At 45.2% G+C, this 21,579-nt stretch overlaps 2 protein-coding genes across 2 annotated transcripts; both read right to left on the bottom strand.

Moving 5' to 3' along the window:
* Positions 1-19: 19 nt before the first annotated feature.
* Positions 20-12,344, bottom strand: LOC144528243 (V-set and immunoglobulin domain-containing protein 10-like 2). Its single transcript, XM_078266732.1, has 10 exons — positions 12,059-12,344; positions 10,938-11,213; positions 4,726-5,010; positions 4,397-4,651; positions 4,021-4,311; positions 3,397-3,750; positions 1,589-1,711; positions 1,460-1,484; positions 1,228-1,328; positions 20-165 (listed from the first exon to the last, which is right to left on the bottom strand). The coding sequence occupies exons 1-10, from the start codon at positions 12,342-12,344 to the stop codon at positions 20-22; spliced, it is 2,142 nt and encodes a 713-aa protein (XP_078122858.1).
* Positions 12,345-12,535: 191 nt separating this feature from the next.
* LOC144528242 (V-set and immunoglobulin domain-containing protein 10-like 2) lies at positions 12,536-20,948 on the bottom strand. Its single transcript, XM_078266730.1, has 9 exons — positions 20,861-20,948; positions 19,410-19,763; positions 18,959-19,234; positions 15,365-15,653; positions 14,726-14,992; positions 14,076-14,203; positions 13,585-13,842; positions 13,212-13,499; positions 12,536-12,975 (listed from the first exon to the last, which is right to left on the bottom strand). Exons 1-9 carry the CDS (start codon positions 20,946-20,948, stop codon positions 12,536-12,538), a joined length of 2,388 nt encoding a protein of 795 aa, XP_078122856.1.
* Positions 20,949-21,579: the final 631 nt, after the last annotated feature.

The raw sequence follows: 21,579 nt of genomic DNA, 5'->3' as shown, positions 1-21,579 counted from the left end.
ATATAGCCTACATGTATGACTATGAGCCTGTAGCCTTGACGGTGATGGTGACGCTGACAGGTTCATTGTCGTCTCCAGGGGGAGGGGCTTGGCTGGTGGCGGGGGTGGCACTCGTAGGTGAGGTGGTGAGGGGTGAAGCTGCCCGGGGTAAAGCCATGGTTGGACCTGGAAAAGACCAGCGACAAGGTTCAGCATCAGGTAGATGAGCAACAAGATTATTAGTTCTGTTGATGGTCGAAACCGACTGTTCATAAAATCTGATTAGCTCACAAGATGACTACATGATTTAAAATATTTTGAAAGCTATATGTGTTATTTTATTAGAACTTGTCAATGTAAGATTGCATATGAAAGTCAAAGGAACAACTTACACTGCTACCCTGCACACTTTTTATGGCATACAAAAAATACTTGAATTATATGGTCTAATATGGTTTTTCCACAAAAAAGTTAAATTACCTTGTTAAAAAAATCCAAACTGCCAACATTGCCAAACTTCAGACTAATTAACCAGAATTGGAAACACCTGTGTTAGTGTGCTGCACCTTTTATTTAAAAAAAAAAAAAAAAAAAAATCACAAATTATTCACTAGCAGTTAGCTTTTTGAATTTGATAAATTCCTAGATAACTAGCCTACAAACTGATGTTAGCGGTGCACTTTTCCCTGATGAATACAGTGTAGGAACAGACGTTTATGTTTTTAAGTTAGATAAAAAGGAGAGCTAATTGTGGTTGTTCAAAATCTGTGGCTCTTGTTAGAACGCTGACTTCACTTCTTTATGCAAGATTTGTTTGGCTGTACAAGTTCTTTATCTACGTAGATGATTTTTTCGGACTGACTGGTGGGGATTACTATGGACGAAGTACACATGGTGATACACTGGTAGGAGCAAATTACGTTTAATCACGTATCCAGTTATTTAAATAGCTCACGTTACTGTATTGTGAACACTTAATTTTATTTATTTTTTATGTGATTTATTTTTTTTTGCGGGATGCATTCACCAAAACAAGAGAACATTTTGCAGAGCCACCGTCGCTGTGTCCGGAACTTAGCACCGCCTAACGTTTTTTTCCTCCTATCCCATAATGTATCTGTGGTGTAGCCAGACCTTACTACACAGTGCTGTGGTCTGGCAATGCGAGACTAGCAGTGTAGTAAATCTGACATGCAAAGCCCATCTTTAGGTTTGCATGAATATGTGTTTGATGTGGGTGCATCTTGCCTGGACTGGATGATCCACCTATCTCCTCTATTCCTCCCTCTGACCTGCCTTCCAATTCATCCTCTGGGAAGTTGATCTTTTCTCTTGACTGGCTGTGCTGCCTGGATACACCAAATGAAAAAAACAGTTTTAATAGCATGTCTGTAAACAGAATTGGCTGACAACATCATTAAACTGCACATTTTTCATTGCTGCTATTATACTGTATATAGAAAGTATTACAGATACTCACAAACCAAACAGCATGTCATGTAATCCTGGGAGAAGAAACACAGAACATTAATGCAACATAATGGGACAATGTTTTTATTTTTTTTTAAATCAAGTCATTAGGAACTTGGTGCTTGTGTATGGGACTCACGAGGATTGTTGTTGCTGTTGCGGATTATGAACACGAGCAGCAGCGCTGTTAGGAAGGCTGCAAAGAGCATCCCGCCTATAGCTGCTCCAATCACAGCAGGGTACACATTGTAGCGTGGTTCCGCTGCAACACATTACAGTTACACATTGCAAAATAGTACACCTCTAAGAAAACAGTTTCTGCACTTGATAAGTGTCTCACATCTTTTTCATATTTTCAGCTACCTTTAGTGGTTCTCAACCCATGTCAGCGTTGTTCTTGTACCGTGAAATGTACCAAATTCATGATTGTTTGGAAATGTTAGCTTCACTGTAAAAGCCAGAGTACAAGAACTTTGAGTGTTTCTTCATACGTGTTGTTGACAAAATAATTATGTACAGCAAGACTGTAGCTTTTGAAAGAAGAAATAACACATTCTTTCATAATTGTAAGTTTAATACACTGTGTGGTTTTGCTGCTGAAGCCTTACTTGGTCTGGTATGACCAGTAGCTTATGGTGGCTAATGTTGGCAAACAATTAGGCAGATTGCTGTATGACATTACTGACATATAACATTTCATTACTCTCTTTCTTTCTTTACGATCTGTTCAGCAAAAGTTACCTGGGTTCCCTTTAAAGTCAACCCTGTTGAACGTAGCGTAGGTGTACATTAACTGATGCATTGGCCATACAGGGGTTGAACCAATTGGCCTATCCTACCCTGACACCTGACCTACAAGCCCTAAACAATCCCCTGGTTTGGTTAGAGCAGTCAAATCCTGATATACATGGTACGATTAACACAATTAATTTACAAGAAAAAGCACACAGGGCCAGTTAGAGGAAAGGTAAGGAGCAGGGCTGTTTCACTTACTGCCCGGTAGAGGGTGACAATTTTTTGGGACTCCGGCAGGTCACATGATTCCCGTAGGAGTCTCGCGGTACGGGAGTCAATATCGCTGTCGGTAACGTGTTCGGGACGGATAGAGCATAGAAATCAACGGGAGCTGGAGATTAAATAAAAAAATGACGCGGCAATGCGTGAGTGCGCCCAAAGATTGCGAGGCATTTCATTTTAGAAAAGAGAACCACTTACAACTCACAATACACTTGTTGACTGGGAATACCGTGACCTACGGGAGTCTCGTAAAATTGTCACTACTGTTCTACAGCGCTGCATTCACACAACAACATCAGCGCAGCAGAGCAGAGGAGCTGCTCTCGCTCCCTCGGGCCATCGCTGCAGCTGTGGGCGCGCGCGCACACACACACACACACACACACACACACACACACACACACACAGAGTCTGATAACTTTAGACAACATATGGAACGAAACGGGAGCGGGACGGGATTCGGGAGTCTTTCTCTCGGGATTTTGCAGGACAGAATTTTTTTTTGGGGGGGGCAGTCACGTGAACGGGATGTGACGGGAGTATTTTCGTGGGCTCGGGATGGGATGGGAGCGACAATTGATTCCCGTGTCACCCTCTACTGCCCGGCTGTCCGAACCCCCGCGGCTCACGTGAAAATAGAATTGGTGCATATCTTGAGCGGAGAGATGCTTCACGCACGCTTCTTGGACACACTGTGGCCAAGCATTGACTATTCATATAAGAACATCTTGGACCGTTGAAACATTCAAGTCCTTGCTTAAGACTCAGTCCTTGCTTGCGGGGAACGCGACGCACATGGAACACAGCGCAGACGCGCCTGTTGAAAATTAGGGGTAAGACATCCCTAACTCAAGCCCCTGTCTTTGCTCAGTTCTCTGCCATAAATCCCGTATCTGACCATACTTTCCTCACTCTGTTCACTTATTATACCTGGAGTCTTTGCAGCAGAAGGGTGTCCGACGGTGCGGTGGTTGACAGGTGTGATGCGGAACTTGTAAGTAACGGTCGGTATCAGTCTCCCTACTGTATAGATCCTGACTTCTGGGTCCTGGATGATATTAGAGTACCAGTCTGGTGGACTGATCCTCTCCTCCATCTCCTGCTTTGAATCATTGTTGCTGCCTCTCCTTCCTGGTCGCTCTGACACCCATATATGCTGCAGGATGAAACCTGTCCATCCTCCTCCTCCTTCGTTCTCTACCTGCCACTCCAGCTCCACCTCGTTACGCTGTTGGCTGTTGTACATCACTTTGACCAGGGTCACATTGGGTGGCATGGGGTACCCTGTTAAAGAGACAAATACAACCAGTAAATGTGTACCCCTGTACCTCCGTAATTTCATCTTTTAACATTTTGGTTTTGTGCAGGGCCTGTTGCTGTCCCTGGGTTCCAGCTCTCTGAAGGCTGCAGCTTCATATTTCTCATACAGATGTGGTATCAATCTTCTTATCTAACTCTCAGCAAGTAAGCAATTGTTTTTCCCAAAATGTCAAACTATTCCTTTCAAAAGCTCTAGCAGTAAGACAACCGATATAGATAAAATATAAAACTTACTCTTGATCACTAAAGTGACATTGATTTCAGTTTCTCCCACTGCGTTGGAAGTGGAGCACCTGTACTCGCCGCTGTCTTGAGTCTCATCTGTGTCTCTCACAGTCAGATTGGCCCATGCAGATGTTTGCAGCAGTGCATACTTTGAGGTGTCTAGGACGCCCACACCCTGATTGTTAAACCAGGTGATTTCACTGACAGGAAGGTAGTTGGCTCTCAGGTTGCAGGTGAGCTGAACGTCACTCCCCTCGTATACAGACACAACTCTGCGCTGTGTCAGCAATACAGGAGCCTCTACAGGGGACAATGTATAAATGAATTTATTAACAAATCATATTTGCTATTCTCTTGTCGGGTGTGTCTGACAATGTGCACTGACCCAGTGTGAGCCTGCAGGTTTTGGTTTGGACCAGTGGATGCTTAGCATGGCAGGTGTAGGGTTTCCCGCTGTGGGCGGTGCCGTAGCGAAGGATCAGGATGTTGGAGTTTTCTTCTCCACCTTTGGCCTGGCCATCTGGGCCTTCCCACCACACCAAGGATTTCGGGGCCCCTCCATCCCAGGAGCAGGACAGCATCAGATACTGTTTATTGTTAGTCACATAGGCAAAACACTCTGGCTCTGCAGGGGGAATATCTAGTGGAGGGAAAGAGGTTTAAGTGAGACGTGAACAATGAGCATAAAAAACTTCCTCTTTCTTTGTTTCTTACATGTGCGTGTGCTGCACTCTGTTGAATATTTAAGTGCCAGGTGGGAGCCCATGCAAGTAAACAAGCTGTTGGAGTTGAGGCCTTCAGATGGCAGCAAGACGGCAGTATTGGTCAGTGGATTTGTTTGCTGTCCTGTGCCAGCCTCGTCTTGGCCCACTTGGTTCCCGAGTCCGGTCCAGTGGAGAGAGGGGGAGGGTAATCCGCTGGGCCAAGAGCAGAGGAGTCTCAAAGCGGTATAATTCAGCGCTGCCTCCACAGAACAGGAGGGGGAGCCATCGGGTGGGTCTGCGGGGATAAGATACAGCATAACGAAGCAGTAATGTGCAAAATGGGGGTTCTGTAAGGTCAGAGAAAGTGCATGTGGTGCTTCAGTGTTCAGGGTGTTTGGAATGAAATGCCTTACCTAATTTATACGAGGAAAATGCTTTTCATGAGATATCTATTCACTTGGGATGAAGCTAGGTAACACTGATGAATGTCAAGTCAGTACAAAGCCTGTCTTCTCTAATGTGAAAGATGTGTATCTCTCTGGGGGAAACGTTTAGGTCAGACACATGATCTGAGTTACTAGCAGAAATGTAAGAACAAAACAGGAGAGCAGAATGACAAGCAACACTTGCCATGGCTGTGACATCACAGCAAGGTACCTGTCAGAGAGTCCCATCAACTTCCCAGACGACGACGACGAGAATAGGTCTACACCATGGATGTATTATAAGAGCTGGATGCAACGTTAATGGTGGAGCCCCGTTCATTCCTATGAGAGTTGCTCTGTTGTGCATCTGCCAAAAAACTTTCTAAGGTTCAGGGTTTACTTCCGTGACCACTGACTATGCACGGTAGTGTTTCTCCCATAAGCCTCGGGCTATGTGAACGAACAAAATGCATTCTGGATCTGGTGACTGCACGTTCAGGAAATGCTGGTGGACTTCTACTGTAAAGGGCTGCATCTTATATTCTAATGATAAATCCATGGGCTGCATCCATGGAGCGCACCAGAACGACGCTCCGCCAATCTTTTCTCCAAATGAGGACAAAACAATATTCCTGGTTTGCATAATTCGGTTGCAATTCATATTTTTTTTAAGCGTGTGGCGATCCCTTTCTCACTAAAGCGTAGCGTAAACAAAAGGAATGGTCAAAGTTGTCATTTTCACATTTAAGTTAACATTAGAACTGCCACAGCCCACAGCATTAATCATTGTGTCCGCAGCTGAATTAATACATTTGCATGATGGCCGTATGGCGCATTGAGACAATAAATGCATTTGCACGCAACGGCTGATCTACAGGGGGGAAAGGGGGGCAGCTGCCCCCCATCTGCAGGGTCTTGCCACCCCTAACTTTGGTGTTCTTAAAACTGTACTTGTAAAAACAAACCACCAAACTTCTCACAACATTGAAATAAACAATAAATTGACTAGAAGTTAATAATTGTAAATGTTATCTTAGGCCCCCTGGCCCTCAAATAGTTATATAGTGATAGCTACGTCCCTGCATCAAACGTACAGAGAAGCGTTCACACAGCTCACACACAGTGAGTCTGATGCGGTGGCCCTGCATCTCGGCAAAGACTGGAGTGACTGAGCTGCCCCGAACATCTGTGAGGTGAATTCAGTTTCCCCTGGTGAAGTTTAAACACACCAATTTAACTTAAAGTTACATTTGTTATTAATGCAATGTATGCTAATTAACATTAGCCAAAAGTGAAATCGCTCCCTCGTGATTTCTAGGAGCATTCTGCCCTTTGATTAGTTTGATTTTATAGTAAAGACAATAACAGCTTAATACAAAATACTAAAAACTGGCATGTTTGAATCCATAACGTTTACAGAGGGTTGCCGCCTCGACAGTGTTGCGTTACAACACACTGCACAGTGAGGAGATCACTGGGAGATCGATCATTTTTATTTGATTGGCTAGCTAAGCCATAACATTACTATAAAATCCCCTTACACTCGCATATCACAGCAATGAGGCTGCACAAATTAAACCAGGTAAGATGCTTTCTCTTTTTCTGTTGAACTGGGAATATAAAAATACAATTGGATTAAGTAGTCTAAACATAACTGTTGTGTGCATGTGATAAATCTTTTTCTGATTTTATATTTATTTATTAGCTACATGGCCCTACAGTGTAATGTAATACGATGATGACCAGAGATTTTCACATTGACTCAGAATAGCTGGAGAGATTAGCTGAAGTCTAAAAATGAAAGGAAAGCTAAAAGTGGGGATATTGCCAGTTCTTGCAAAGACAGTTGAGAGAACCCAGCCCAAACCTTCTTCACTGGTATAACTCTTCTTACAAACCGGGTTCAGTAAGTTAAAGTTAATACACTTTCCTCTCCTATTACAACAAACGGCACACCTCAGGGCTTTATCAGCTCACCCATACTATTTACTGCAGACTGTACCACCAGTGTGCCCAACCAGTTTCTTTTGAAATATTCTGATGATTCTGTGCTCTGCTAAACTTGAAACTAAACTATACAATCAACTCAAAGTTTGCTCTAAGATCATTGGTCAACCTGTTGCACACTCCTTTCAAACAATCCACAAGAAGAGCATGCTCAGACTTGCTAACAGCATCTCTTCTAATTCCATGCATGTTTTAAATTATGATTACCAACTTTTGCCTTCTAACAGGCGATTTAGAGTCACTTTGGTTAGGTACAACAGCCTTAAGAATTATTTTATACGTCAGTCTATCCTGTTGCTAAACCAACATCAGTTTGCTGCCAATTAAGATCTGGATCTGAGGATATTATGAAACATGTTTCAAGACATGATATGTCTTCATCGTTGTACTTTATGTGTAATTGTCTTGCTCTGTGTGTATATTTTTTTTTTCATTTCGTCTTTTGAGCAGAGCTGCTCGGGGACGCAAAATGAATGTCAGTGTGAACTGACAATGAAGTTGTATTGTAGAAGTGCAAAGGAGGAAGAGAAGGAGGGAAATGAAGAAGAAGGCAGTAAACTGGAGAGACCAGGAGGGTCAGAGTAGGAGAAGACCACAGAAGTAGATGAAGAAATAAGTGAAGAAGGAAGGTAAGGAAAAAGAAGAATTGAATGTGAGGGATGAAGAGGAGGCTGCAGATTAAGAAAGAGGGACAGTGGCAGGGAGTGACCACCAGAAGGAGGCAGATGAAGATGACAGGGAGGAAGAGGGTAGGCCTGCAGTTACCCCTGGACAACATGGTATGTTTTTCTTCTCTTTCCATTTAAATTGCAGTACAGTAGCATAACATGTCACTCAGTAAAATAACATGTTTTCAGTTATTGGCTATTTTTGTTGTATATGTTATAGGGTTAGATATGGAAAGATGTATGCATGGCTCTAATTGTATCAGTAATTATGATCAAACAAAAATAAAACAAATGCCATGATAGACTAAAACTGTATAACTGCATTAGGTAATTCTATTTGCCACTCATCTTTCTTTTTTTATAAAAAAAATAATAGTTTAAAGGGGTGATGGAATGCAAAACCGATTTTACCTTGTCATAGTTGAATAATGACAGTTTAGTGGCTAACTAGGACATACATAGAACCTCAAAATCCCATTGACACCTCTTTCCTATGCAAATGTCACAATTTGAAACTGCCTCTGAAAACAGGCAAATCTCAAAGAGCCGCCTAGTTGACGTCAACTCGGCGGCTCCTCCTCATTTGGCTCTAGTCTCTAGCTTTGTCACGCCAAAACATTTAGATAGGCTACACCACTGATCTGAGGTCAGGTAGTCTTCTGAATAGGTCGCGCAGATCTCAGAAATTGTATACATTGTTCATCTGCTATTTTACCACTAAATTAACTTCTGAGACTTTTTTATGCGGGAAATCAACTATGTAGAGGTAAAATATGGGCCGTTTTACGAAAATAGATGGCTAATTGCAAATTTTGTCCGACTGTGTGTCGGAGTTCAGCGGCCGGTGCTGCCTGTGTTGCTGCCTCGCCGCTCGGCCTGCCTTCCTTCACAGACCCCGGCATACTGTGAGGTAGATGGAGCTCCGTCACGGCTGGCAGCCCACGGCACTCCATACCTGCGCAAAGTCACCGTTTTTTGGGTTAATAGACTACCAAACGCTGTTGCTCTGACAGAGCTCCAGGGCCTGCAGCTCCCCTCTTCCTGCTAAATGGCCGGTGTGTTTGAGTGAGAGCGCGGTCAGCGAGCTTGTTACGCCAGAAATCTCTTACCACAGGTTCCAGTTAATCTTATAATATGTATAATTATAATGTGTTGAGTTATTTAAACAAACGATCGAGGAAATAAATGCCTCTTGTCCGCGAGTCTCATTGATAGAGCCTGCGGCTGGATGGAGCTCTATCAATGAGAGCTAGCTAGCCTCCTCTCAGAATTCCTCTGAAATTCACAAAAATGCATTAAATTGAAATCGGACACCATTGTTAGCTTTATGAGACCTTGAGGTAGATGTTATATAAGTGGCGTGACGAAATTCAAACTGTAAATATACTCTACGCCAAAAATGAAGCTAACTAGCCGCGATCTGTACACATAGGATTGAAGGGACAGTCGCAGCTAACGAAACCCCTAATGTTCACAAAAATTCATTACATTGAAATCAGACACCATTGTTAGCTTTATAAGACCTTGGGGTAGATGTTATATAAGTGGCGTGACAAAATTCAAACTGTAAATATAGCTACCCTAATTATGCCGGCAGCTGGCAGCCAGCCAGCTCCGCGGAGCTCCACGGAACCCCGAGTATTCCAGTAGTCCAGTACCCAGGGAAACGGTGACTTTCACTGGGTATGGAGGTTTCCGCTTTCTCGTCAGACTGTGTGGAGCTCCTAGCTAAAGTCCGACATGTCTTACCAAATTTGCAATTAGCCATCAATTTTTGTAAAACGGCCCATATTTGAGCTTTATATAGTTGATTTCTCGCTTAAAAAAGTCTCAGAAATGAATTTAATAACGAAATAGCACGACAAACAATGTATAACTTTGCAGTGTCTGAAATATGAGATCTGCTGTTTCGTCTCCAATGTGTTTCTATGGGGTTTGCTCAAACCAATCAGCGCGCAGCTCATCTAAATATTCATGAGCATACCATATTTGGAAGAAAAGCTCTTGTTCCAAATAGAGCCATATTCACAGGGTAGTTAAGGGCCTAATAAAATAGCATTCGGGCAATTTTCAGCCCAACCAATGTTACATACCCTATTAGGAGACCTTAAGGAACAGTGTAAAATACCCTATATAATCACTTAATCACCCCTTTAAAAGTATTTTTGTGTTTGTTTTTTTAAAGCCATTTACATACAGTATAGGGATTCCTGTGTACCGTCGTCCCATGCAACCCTGCCAAGACCGCTTGCCACCCCATGTACATTTTTCTAGGTCTGCCACTGTTTGCACGCCAATATTCACTCACATGCGAGTGATATGGCTCACCCAAGACACAACAGGAATGTGCTTAGTGTGCTCGTACACAGCGGTAATGTCATTGAGGAAAAAATCCTTTTTCTGGGCTTTGGAAAAGTTTAACAAAGATGAACAACTCATGGCTTAAAAATATACTATAGAAAGAGTCATAATTGCCCGTGTTTGCAGTTCAAGGTGTCCTGGCAGCAGTTTTACAGACGTCTCTTTTACAATGGTGGCCTATCAGGGAAATCTTTTCTAGGTCGCAGGTTTTTATTTTTGTTGCAAGACCGTGAGTGGCCACAAGACAAAATCAGCGGAGGGGCTGAGCACTGTATGTAGGAGCCTGGTCTACACCACTGCCACACTCTGCTGTGAGTGTGTGTGGAGGTGTACGGGGGTGGGAATGTGTGTGGGTGTGTATGAGTGCATTTGCATGCTTTTGGGTCTGTTTTAAAGTCTTAGTGTGTGTACAGGAAGCTTGGAAAATGAGAGACGGATAAGACTGAATGAAGTATGACTGTTTAAAACAGAAGAAGCAAAGGAGGTTTCTGCGTAACACTGAAAACAGGAGTTTAATTGAAAGTGAAAAGATCAGGAAGTTGTGTTCAGTGTTAATAATGCTGAAAAGGCGATAATATCTGTGTTCTCTTCGTCTTGTGCTATAAATGCCAAATCTGAATTATCATCTCAGTCTTTTACACTCCTTGCTATTTGCAGCACCATGACAGAAGAACACAGGTCAGGACTGGGTGGAGAGGTTCACAGAGGAGCATGAGGACTGATGGCATGGTCTAAGGTCAGAGGTCACAGATCACACTCACAGTAGACGGTCAGGCTGATGGTTTTTTTGGAGCGGGTGTTGAGGTAGGTGTTCTGTGCCAAGCAGGTGTAGTCGCCAGTGTGCACGCGTAGGATCTTAGTGATGGTTAACTGCGGCCCGGTGTAGACCTGGGAGTTGTTGTAGAACCAGATGTACTGACTGGCCGGGTTGGACTGGGCTTGACACAGTAAAGAGACAGTCTCTCTCTCCAGGGCTGAATATCCCCGCTTTGTTATACTGTACGGAATCACATCTATCTGAGGGATATCCGGGCCAACTGCGGAGAAAAGACATGCACACACTCAAGATATGAAAAACATGTTACAAACATGACTAACAGGAGACACCTCCTGCTTCATTCTCTCTTCTCACATCATCTTTACAGTCTGCCTATAAGAGATCATGACCTCAGCATCCGCAATGGTAGCTACAGCACGGTCTCCGTACCTCAAATTCAGACTAGTGGAGTTCAAGTATTACCATACACACTACAAGCAGGTTTGATAATGTTGTTAGGTGATGACTTTTCAAAGTTATCATTCAACCCATGGCACATGGTTACATTTTCTCTGAGTGTGACAAATGCTGAGATTGTTACCTAATGCTTTTCTGTAATTTCTGTCATATCTATAATGTTACAATATAATTTCATGTTAAATGTGGCCAGAGCTTTAAATATTGAGGTAAATGTATTTCAGAGAAATCCCTGTGAGCAAAAACCTCAGATTTCCCAATGTTCTAAACACTCTGCTTTCAAGGTTTTTTTCTACTCTCGGCTTGGTGTCATGTAACACCTATGTTTGGGCCTCCGGAACGCAGCACAGACGCGCCCGGTGGAAAATAGGGGTGAGGCTGAATACAGGTGCAGCAGCAGCCATGGGGCAGTATGAGAAAAAATAAAGTGTTTTTTGAACATTAAAGCATGTAATCAAACATGTTCTTATAGAATCACAAAATACAAGTTTGAATCTGAAAACAGTATATAATAGGTTTGTGCCATGGTTTTATGGCATTTGAGAGTTTGTGTTATACAAAGTAGAAATAAAATGGATTTCTAATTTCTATGGTTTATTTTTTTATTTGACAAGACCCAAATCCTACCCCAAACTCCCAAATACTCACAGATGGTGTCCAGCCATAACCGGTTAGAGCTCTCGCTGTTGACGGCGTTGCTGGCCACACAGCGGTACCAGCCGGTGTGGTTGCGGTTGACGTTGGTCACGTTGATACCGCTGGTGTTTCCATGTGCAAAGGCTGAGATGTTGCCGCTTGAGGTCTCATACTGCCACACATACTGGATAGGTCCAGTGCCATTTTCCAGATTGCAGCGCATCCACATTGTAGATCCCTCCACCGGAGATACATCACTCATCAGTAGGTAAGGCTTACTGACGGGAACTGTCTTCATGACTAGGCCCCACACACACACACACACACACACACACACACACACACACACACACACACACACACACACACACACACACACACACACACAATAATGAATAATCACATAACTCACCTGTCACCTTTTTGTAATGTCATTATTAATTGTTTTTCTCCTGCATGTATTTTCATCATCTATTTGTTAAGACATCCCTAACTCAAGCCCCTGTCTTTGCTCAGTTCTCTGGCATAAATCCCGTATCTGACCATACTTTCCTCACTCTGTTCACTTATTATACCTGGAGTCTTTGCAGCAGAAGGGTGTCCGACGGTGCGGTGGTTGACAGGCGTGATGCGGAACTGGTAGGTAACAGTCGATGTCAGTCTCCCTACTGTATAGATCCTGACTTCTGGGTCCTGGATGATATTAGAGTACCAGTCTGGTGGACTGATCCTGTCCTCCGTCTCCTGCTTTGAATCATTGTTGCTGCCTTTCCTTCCTGGTTGCTCTGACACCCATATATGCTGCAGGATGAAACCTGTCCATCCTCCTCCTCCTCCGTTCTCTACCTGCCACTCCAGCTCCACCTCGTTACGCTGTTGGCTGTTGTACATCACTTTGACCAGGGTCACATTGGGTGGCATGGGGTACCCTGTTAAAGAGACAAATACAACCAGTAAATACTCATGTGTAGCCCTGTTACACCACAATTCTTTTAACATTTTGGTTTTGCGCAGGGCCTGCTGCTGTCCCTGGGTTCCAGCTCTCTGAAGGCTGCAGCTTCATATTTTCCGTACAGTTCGCAATCGTTTTTCCCAAAATGTCAAACCGTTCCTTTGAAAAGCTCTAGCAGTAAGACAACCGATATAGATAAAATATAAAACTTACTCTTGATCACTAAAGTGACATTGATTTCAGTTCCTCCCACTGCGTTGGAAGCGAAGCATCTGTACTCGCCGCTGTCTTGTGTCTCTGAGTCTCTCACAGTCAGATTGGCCCATGCAGATGTTTGCAGCAGTGCGTACTTTGAGGTGTCTAGGACGCCCACACCCTGATTGTTAAACCAGGTGATTTCACTGACAGGAAGGTAGTTGGCTCTCAGGTTGCAGGTGAGCTGAACGTCACTCCCCTCGTATACAGACACAACTCTGCGCTGTGTCAGCAATACAGGAGCCTCTACAGGGGACAATGTATAAATGAATTTATTAACAAATCATATTTGCTATTTTCTTGTCGGGTGTGTCTGACAATTTGCACTGACCCAGTGTGAGCCTGCAGGTTTTGGTTTGGACCAGAAGTGGATGCTTAGCATGGCAGGTGTAGGGTTTCCCGCTGTGGGCGGTGCCGTAGCGAAGGATCAGGATGTTGGAGTTTTCTTCTCCACCTTTGGCCTGGCCATCTGGGCCTTCCCACCACACCAAGGATTTCGGGGCCCCTCCATCCCAGGAGCAGGACAGCATCAGATACTGTTTATTGTTAGTCACATAGGCAGAACACTCCGGCTCTGCAGGGGGAATATCTAGTGGAGGGAAAGAGGTTTAAGTGAGACGTGAACAATGAGCATACAAAAAACGTCCTCTTTCTTTGTTTCTTACATGTGCGTGTGCTGCACTCTGTTGAATATTTAAGTGCCAGGTGGGAGCCCATGCAAGTAAACAAGCTGTTGGAGTTGAGGCCTTCAGATGGCAGCAAGACGGCAGTATTGGTCAGTGGATTTGTTTGCTGTCCTGTGCCAGCCTCGTCTTGGCCCACTTGGTTCACGAGTCCGGTCCAGTGGAGAGAGGGGGAGGGTAATCCGCCGGGCCAAGAGCAGAGGAGTCTCAAAGCGGTATAATTCAGAGCTGCCTCCACAGAACAGGAGGGGGAGCCATCGGGTGGGTCTGCGGGGATAAGATTCAGCGTAACGGGGCAAAATGTGTCCGTGTGTTCAGGGTGTTGGCAATAAAACATCTTTCCTAATTTATAGGAAGAAAATTAGATATCTATTCACTTACAACTTTTTCTTAGGATAAAGCTAGGTAACACAGATGAATGTCAAGTCAGTACAAAGCCTGTCTTCTCTAATGTGAAAGATGTGTACAAAAAGGAAATGCTCTCTTAAGGGATGAGTTGTTTTAGGTCAGACACATGATCTGAGTAACGAGCAGAAATGTACAAAACAGTATGACAACAAATAATGACAAGCGTGCGTGTGTGCGCTCGCGCATTTGCAAGCGCAAGCTTTTTGGTCTGTTTTGAAGTCTTAAGCCCTATTCGCACGGGATTAGTATCATCTAGGGACCTCGTGTGATTTAGAAATTACCCCCCCACATCTGCGTTTTGTGAGGCGCATTCGCAGGGGATAAGCGAAGCCTGCTTTTACTTGAATTTACTGAAATATCTGTACCCCGTGAGTTGGCTACCCGGAGGCGCTCGGAGGACGGCCAGGGAGAGGCCACCACACCACACTTGGGTCGGGGTTACGTATCTTTTTGCCCCAGGCCGGGTAGAGGTTACATGCACATACCCTATCCCCGCCCCGGCGGCACCCACACAGCATCACCGTCAGCCCTTGGACAAAGCCGCGGGGAGTGCATGGACTCAGGACGGAGGACTCTGGTCGGGCAGTGGTCCAGACTTGGTTGGCCATGAAAGGCGTCGTCCGCAGCCCCCCGCAATCCCATATCCGTCTTCGCGAGAGGGATGAAAAGGCACACAGGAAACAAAAACCTTGAAAAAATTACTGTATATTCGACCCCGCCAAATCACAGATGTGTCGATTCGCGTGGGACTAAAATTATTACAGGACCACGGTACTCAGCGAAATATGGTAGGTCATTTGCAGGATTTTTACTTTACCAATTACAGACATGGCCCATTTGCACGGGATTAAGATCACAGGCAACCTCCGTAATTGTAATTAATTAAAACAGAAGAGGCAAAGGAGGTTTCTGCATAACACTGAAAACAGGAGAGGGTTGATTAAAAGTGAAAAGGAAGTTGTGTTTGAGTAGGATGTTCAGTGTTAATAATGATGAAAATCAAAGGCAATAAGAGGTCACAGATCACACTCACAGTAGACGGTCAGGCTGATGGTTTTTTTGGAGCGGGTGTTGAGGTAGGTGTTCTGTGCCGAGCAGGTGTAGTCGCCAGTGTGCATACGTAGGATCTTAGTGATGGTTAACTGTGGCCCGGTATAGACCTGGGAGTTGTTGTAGAACCAGACGTACTGACTGGCCGGGTTGGACTGGGCTTGACAAAGTAAAGAGACAGTCTCTCTCTCCAGGGCTGAATATCCCCGCTCTGTTATGCTGTATGGAGTCATGTCTATCTGAGGGATATCCGGGCCAACTGAGGACAAAAGACATGCACACACTCAAGATATGAAGGACACGGACATGTTACAAACACGACTAACAGGAGACACCTCCTGCTTCATTCTCTCTTCTCACATCATCTTTACAGTCTGCCTATAAGAGATCATGACCTCAGCATCCGCAATGGTAGCTACAGCACGGTCTCCGTACCTCAAATTCAGACCACTGGAATTCAAGTATTAACATATACAGTACAAACAGGTTTGATAATGTTGTTAGGTGATGACTCAAAGTTATCATCCATCGCATGGCACGGGATTAAGATCACAGACAACCTCTGTAATTCCATCCATCCATCTTTGTCCGCTTATCCGGAGTCAGGTCGCGGGGGCAGCAGCTCCAGCAGAGGACCCAAACTTCCCTTTCCCGAGCCACATTAACCAGCTCTAACTGGGGGATCCCGAGGCGTTCCCAGGCCAGGTTGGAGATATAATACCTCAACCTAGTCCTGGGTCTTCCCAGAGGCCTCCTCCCAGCTAGACATGCCTGAAACACCTCCCTAGGGAGGCACCCAGGGGGCATCCTTACCAGATGCCCAAACCACCTCAACTGGCTCCTTTCGACGCAAAAGAGCAGTGGCTCTACTCCAATCTCCTCACGGATGACTGTGCTTCTCACCCTATCTCTAAGGGAGACGCCAGCCACCCTCCTGAGGAAACCCATTTTGGTCGCTTGTACCCTGGATCTCATTCTTTCGGTCATGACCCAGCCTTCATGACCACAGGTGAGGGTAGGAACGAAAACTGAACAGTAGATCGAGAGCTTTGCCTTCTGGCTCAACTCTCTTTTCGTCACAACGGTGCGATAAATTGAATGTAATACCGCCCCCGCTGTGCCAATTCTCAGACCAATCTCCCACTCCATTGTCCCCACAATACCCCAAGGTATTTGAACTCCTTCACTTGGGGTAAGGACTCATTCCCTACCTGGAGTAGGCATTCCATTGGTTTCCTGCTGAGAACCATGGCCTCAGATTTATAGGTGCTGAGCCTCATCCCTTCGGTACCCTGCCTCTGGAATCCTCTGGGATAACATACCCCGGAAAGACTCTTCAGTCGGATGGCTTCCCTGATCACCGTTTTCAACCACGGTGTTCGTGGGTTACTGCTCTTGAGGCACCCAGGACCCTAAGACCACAGCTCCCCACCGCAGCTTCAGCAATGGAAACCTTGAACATTGTCCACTCGGGTTCAATGCCCCCAGCCTCCACAGGGATGCACGAAAAGCTCCGCCGGAGGTGTGAGTTGAAAGTCTGTCGGACAGGGCCTCCTCCAGACGTTCCCAATTTACCCGCACTACCCGTTTGGGCTTACCCGGTCTGTCCAGAGTCTTCCCCCACCCCTTTACCCAACTCACCACCAGATGGTGATCGGTTGACAGCTCAGCCCCTCTCTTCACCTGAGTGTCCAAAACATACGGCCTCAGATCAGCTGAAACGATTATAAAATCGATCATTGACCTTTGGCCTAGGGTGCTCTGGTACCAAGTACACTTATGAGCATCCCTATGTTCGCACATGGTGTTCGTTATAGACAATCCATGACTAGCACAGAAGTCCAACAACGAACAACCACTCGGGTTTAGATCAGGTAGGCCGTTCCTGGAGTACCCCACTGGAGCCCCATGCAGGACTCCATTCAAGGTCTCCAAGAAGGCCGAATACTCCGAACTTTTGTTTGGTGCATATGCACAAACAACAGTCAGAGTTCCCCCCCCACAACCCGCAGGTGTAGGGAGGCGACCCTCTCGTCCACCGGGGTAAACTCCAACGTAGCGGCGCTCAGCCGGGGGCTTGTGAGTATCCCCAGACCTGCCCGGTGCCTCACACCCTGGGCAACTCCGGAGAAGAAAAGAATCCAACCCCTGTACAGGAGTATAGTTCCAGAACCAAGACTGTGTGTAGAGGTAAGCCCCATCAGATCTAATTGGTAGCGCTCCACCTCCCACAGTTCCGGCTCCTTCCCCCACAGAGAGGTGATATTCCACGTCCCCAGAGCCAGCCTCTGCTGCCCGGGTCTGGTCCGTCGAGGCCCCTGACCTTTACTGCCACCTGTGTGGCAGCGCACCTGACCCCAACGGTTCCTTCCACATGTGGTGGGCCCATGGGATGTAGAGGGAGGTGCCAAGTTGCTTCTTCGGGCTGTGCCCGGCCGGGCTCCGTGGCAAAGCCGGCCACCAGACGCTCGTTGACGAGCCCTCCATCTGGGCCTGGCTCCATACGGGGGCCCCGGGCTTCCTCCGGGAAAACGAGGGCTTCCTCGTTTTCTCAACGGGTTATTGAACCATTCTTTGTCTGGCCCTCACCTGAGACCACTTTGCCATGTGAGACCCTACCAGGAGCACCAAGCTCCAGACAAAACAGCCCTCAGGTTCATACGGACACACAAACCTCTCCACCACGATAAGGTGATGGTTCCCCGGAGAGGCTCCTCCATAATTATAATTAACTAAAACAGAATGAGGCAAAGGAGGTTTCTGCATAACACTGAAAACAGGAGAGGGTTGATTAAAAGTGAAAAGGAAGTTGTGTTTGAGTAGGATGTTCAGTGTTAATAATGATGAAAATCAAAGGTGATAAGAGGTCACAGCTCACACTCACAGTAGACGGTCAGGCTGATGGTTTTTTTTGGAGCGGGTGTTGAGGTAGGTGTTCTGTGCCGAGCAGGTGTAGTCGCCAGTGTGCATGCGTAGGATCTTAGTGATGGTTAACTGCGGCCCGGTGTAGACCTGGGAGTTGTTGTAGAACCAGACGTACTGACTGACCGGGTTGGACTGGGCTTGACACAGTAAGGAGACAGTCTCTCTCTCCAGGGCTGAATATCCCTGCTCTGTTATACTGTATGGAGTCACGTCTATCTGAGGGATATCCGGGCCAACTGAGGAGAAAAGACATGTACACACTCAAGATATGAAAGACACAGACATGTTACGAACACAACTAACAGGAGACACCTCCTGCTTCATTCTCTCTTCTCACATCAACTTTACAGTCTGCCTATAAGAGATCATGAGCTCAGCGTCCGTACCTCAAATTTAGACCACTGGAATTCAAGTATTAACATATACAGTACAAGCAGGTTTGATAATGTTATTAGGTGATGACTCAAAGTTATCATTCATTGCATGGCACATGGTTACATTTTCTCTGAGTGTAACAAATGCTAAAGCTGCATGTCCTCGCAATTTATTGATTACTCACACATCAAATGCCAAAGAAGGAAAGATATCAAAGCATAAAAAGATACACCCAAATCCTACCCCAAACTCCCAAATACTCACAGATGGTGTCCAGCCATAACCGGTTAGAGCTCTCGCTGTTGACGGCGTTGCTGGCCACACAGCGGTACCAGCCGGTGTGGTTGCGGTTGACGTTGGTCACGTTGATACCGCTGGTGTTTCCATGTGCAAAGGCTGAGATGTTGCCGCTTGAGGTCTCATACTGCCACACATACTGGATAGGTCCAGTGCCATTTTCCAGATTGCAGCGCATCCACATTGTAGATCCCTCCACCGGAGATACATCACTCATCAGTAGGTAAGGTTTACTGACGGGAACTGTATTAAAGACAAAGTCACACAGGTACATTTACGATCTCTGGAGAACATTGTTCTTCATCTACTTTCACATGAAGAGACCCCCCCCCCCCCCCCCACTCCACACAAGCACACACACCCTTAGCTACGCCCCTGCCTGATGAAGGTAAGTGTTTCAGAGTGCAGGTAGTCTTACCTCGGACAGTGAGGTGCACATAGTAGTAGAAGACTTTGGGCTCCTGTTCCATGTCATAGAAAGCCTGGCAGGTGAACAGGCCCTGTGCAGCCAGAGGCAGGTTTTCGATGCTCACAGCTGCACTGTTCGAGATTACCGTGAGCTGTCCAAGCGTCTGGGCCAGCTGCTGGATCCTCTGTCCTTTCCCCAAATCATACACCACAGCTCTTATAGCTTCAGTTCCAGGCATGGTAAAGCTCCATATGTACATGTCAGGTAAGGTGGGACCGCATTCCAGGATCACCGCTTTGCCCACCACTCCATACACACTGGTGTCCTGGTACACCACCTCCCATTTGGGATTGATCTCCACCGCTGAAAGAGGGAGAGGATACACTGACATGCAAGCAAACGTGTGTGTGTGTGTGTGTGTGTGTGTGTGTGTGTGTGTGTGTGTGTGTGTGTGTGTGTGTGTGTGTGCGCAGGGGCGGACTGGGACCAAATTTCAGCCCTGGCACTGTAGTCACACCAGCCCATATTACCATGCAGCCCCACCCACAGACACTTGCATTCACTAATTACATTTGTGTACAGATGGTAAAATAATATAAGCAGTACCTTATGTAACAGATTTTTAAACATTTAATGTAAGTAACTGGCAAACAATGCTTACTACTTTTTAAAGAGCACACGTTTATAACAAATGTACACATACTGTCTGTTTATGCCGTATGTGCTCAGAATTGGCCTTTGGGGAACACATAAAGCAGGGGGAGGTCTGGTCTCCCCCAGGAAATTTTGAGGGTAAAAGACTTCAATTCCTGGTAACAATGTCTATATTTATGGCAAGGAAATCACAAAATGCTGGTGGCAGGTAACAATTTAAAATACTAAATATAATGGAATATTATTATATTCAGTAGTCCAGTAAGGGGGCTTTCACATCCGGGACATGGGCAGGATACAACAACACTTTACCCCAAGGTCCAGTTGTTTAATTAGCATGAACAGGGCTTTATGGTAACTTTTTCCCCCCCAAGGAGCACGTTTTGCTCCCAAGTTGAAAAATGTAGGGTTGACTTACAGAGGCTACTGCTTTTACTGCTAAATTGTACAATAACACAATCATGTTATGGATACAAAACGTTATGAAGTGTAATGTTTTCTATATTCTATTGATCAAAAATGTGATGTTGAGACTACAGTGTAATGGACCACCACAGTTCATGTGAACCGCGGATTAATTGCAGAGTTTAACCTACGTAGTGTAAAACGTGACACTACGTGAATGGGGCACAGCAGAAAGACGAGCAGAACGACGCTGCTTGTTCAGGGTTTTCATGTGTACTCCTATAGGCCTACACTTGGCATCAGGCGTTAAAACCAACTGTACCAAAACACTGAACTGGACTACGATTTAACGCGACAACGAGACGTTTTTAACCGGTAATGAAACTGTCTCAATTTAATACTGATGCCGTCAGACGGCCGCGCGGACGGACAGCAGTCAGAGCTCCGGCGAAGCTCTTTGCCCGTCAACAGCAGCTTTAGTCGGCCCATCTCGGGACCAGCCCGGCCATTGCCGACTGGCCAAATGCTTAATATTTATTATTATTAATATTATTATTATAACCATAGTGAAATCGTGCAAGCGATAAAAACCCGTCCTCTGCGCTGTCGGCCTATAAAGACAATTTATTTGTATATAAAAAAAAAAAAAATCTGACCAGCCCACATTAAAAAAAATGGTCCGGCCCCTCTGGCATTTGCCAGAGTTGCCAGATGGCCAATCCGCCCCTGTGTGTGTGTGTGTGTGTGTGTGTGAGAAAGAAAAGGAGATGGTGGTGTTGTGTGCCCTGCCAGTGTTCAATTACAGGATTGATTACACTGTTAAGTTTCAGACACACTTTAATAGTTCAATAAGGGATTCCAAAACAGATAACAAATTAGTCAAATTATTCTTTTTTTCACCGAACAGCACTGACAATTTTTATATTTTAACTGTAAAATTTCCCATTCTGTAGAAATCATGGTTACAAATTTGTGTAATCCTGTGATACAATTTTGTTTGTTTTTATATACATTCATAACAAAGAATATTGTCAATATATTGTTATGAAACTATCAACCTCCAATTGTTGCTGTGCTTTGTGCTATAATTCCAATCTTAAATTTGAACAGAATTACAGAT

Source organism: Sander vitreus, chromosome 13 (assembly GCF_031162955.1).
Source record: "Sander vitreus isolate 19-12246 chromosome 13, sanVit1, whole genome shotgun sequence".
Taxonomy (NCBI): domain Eukaryota; kingdom Metazoa; phylum Chordata; class Actinopteri; order Perciformes; family Percidae; genus Sander; species Sander vitreus.
This window is presented reverse-complemented; position numbering and strand designations above follow the sequence as displayed.

Bases quoted from the DNA above. Each gene is read 5' to 3' on its own strand.
- LOC144528243 (XM_078266732.1), bottom strand. From the start codon at position 12,344: ATGAAGACAGTTCCCGTCAGTAAGCCTTACCTACTGATGAGTGATGTA. The intron at 11,214-12,058 runs GTGAGTATTTGG...TTTTCTCCGCAG, and splicing joins GTTATGGCTGGACACCATCT to TTGGCCCGGATATCCCTCAG. The intron at 1,329-1,459 runs GTGAGTATCTGT...TGGTGTATCCAG, and splicing joins CATGACATGCTGTTTGGTTT to GCAGCACAGCCAGTCAAGAG.
- LOC144528242 (XM_078266730.1), bottom strand. From the start codon at position 20,948: ATGGGCCGACTAAAGCTGCTGTTGACGGGCAAAGAGCTTCGCCGGAGC. The intron at 19,235-19,409 runs GTAAGACTACCT...TCTTTAATACAG, and splicing joins TGTGCACCTCACTGTCCGAG to TTCCCGTCAGTAAACCTTAC. The intron at 13,500-13,584 runs GTCAGTGCAAAT...TGTCCCCTGTAG, and splicing joins AACCTGCAGGCTCACACTGG to AGGCTCCTGTATTGCTGACA.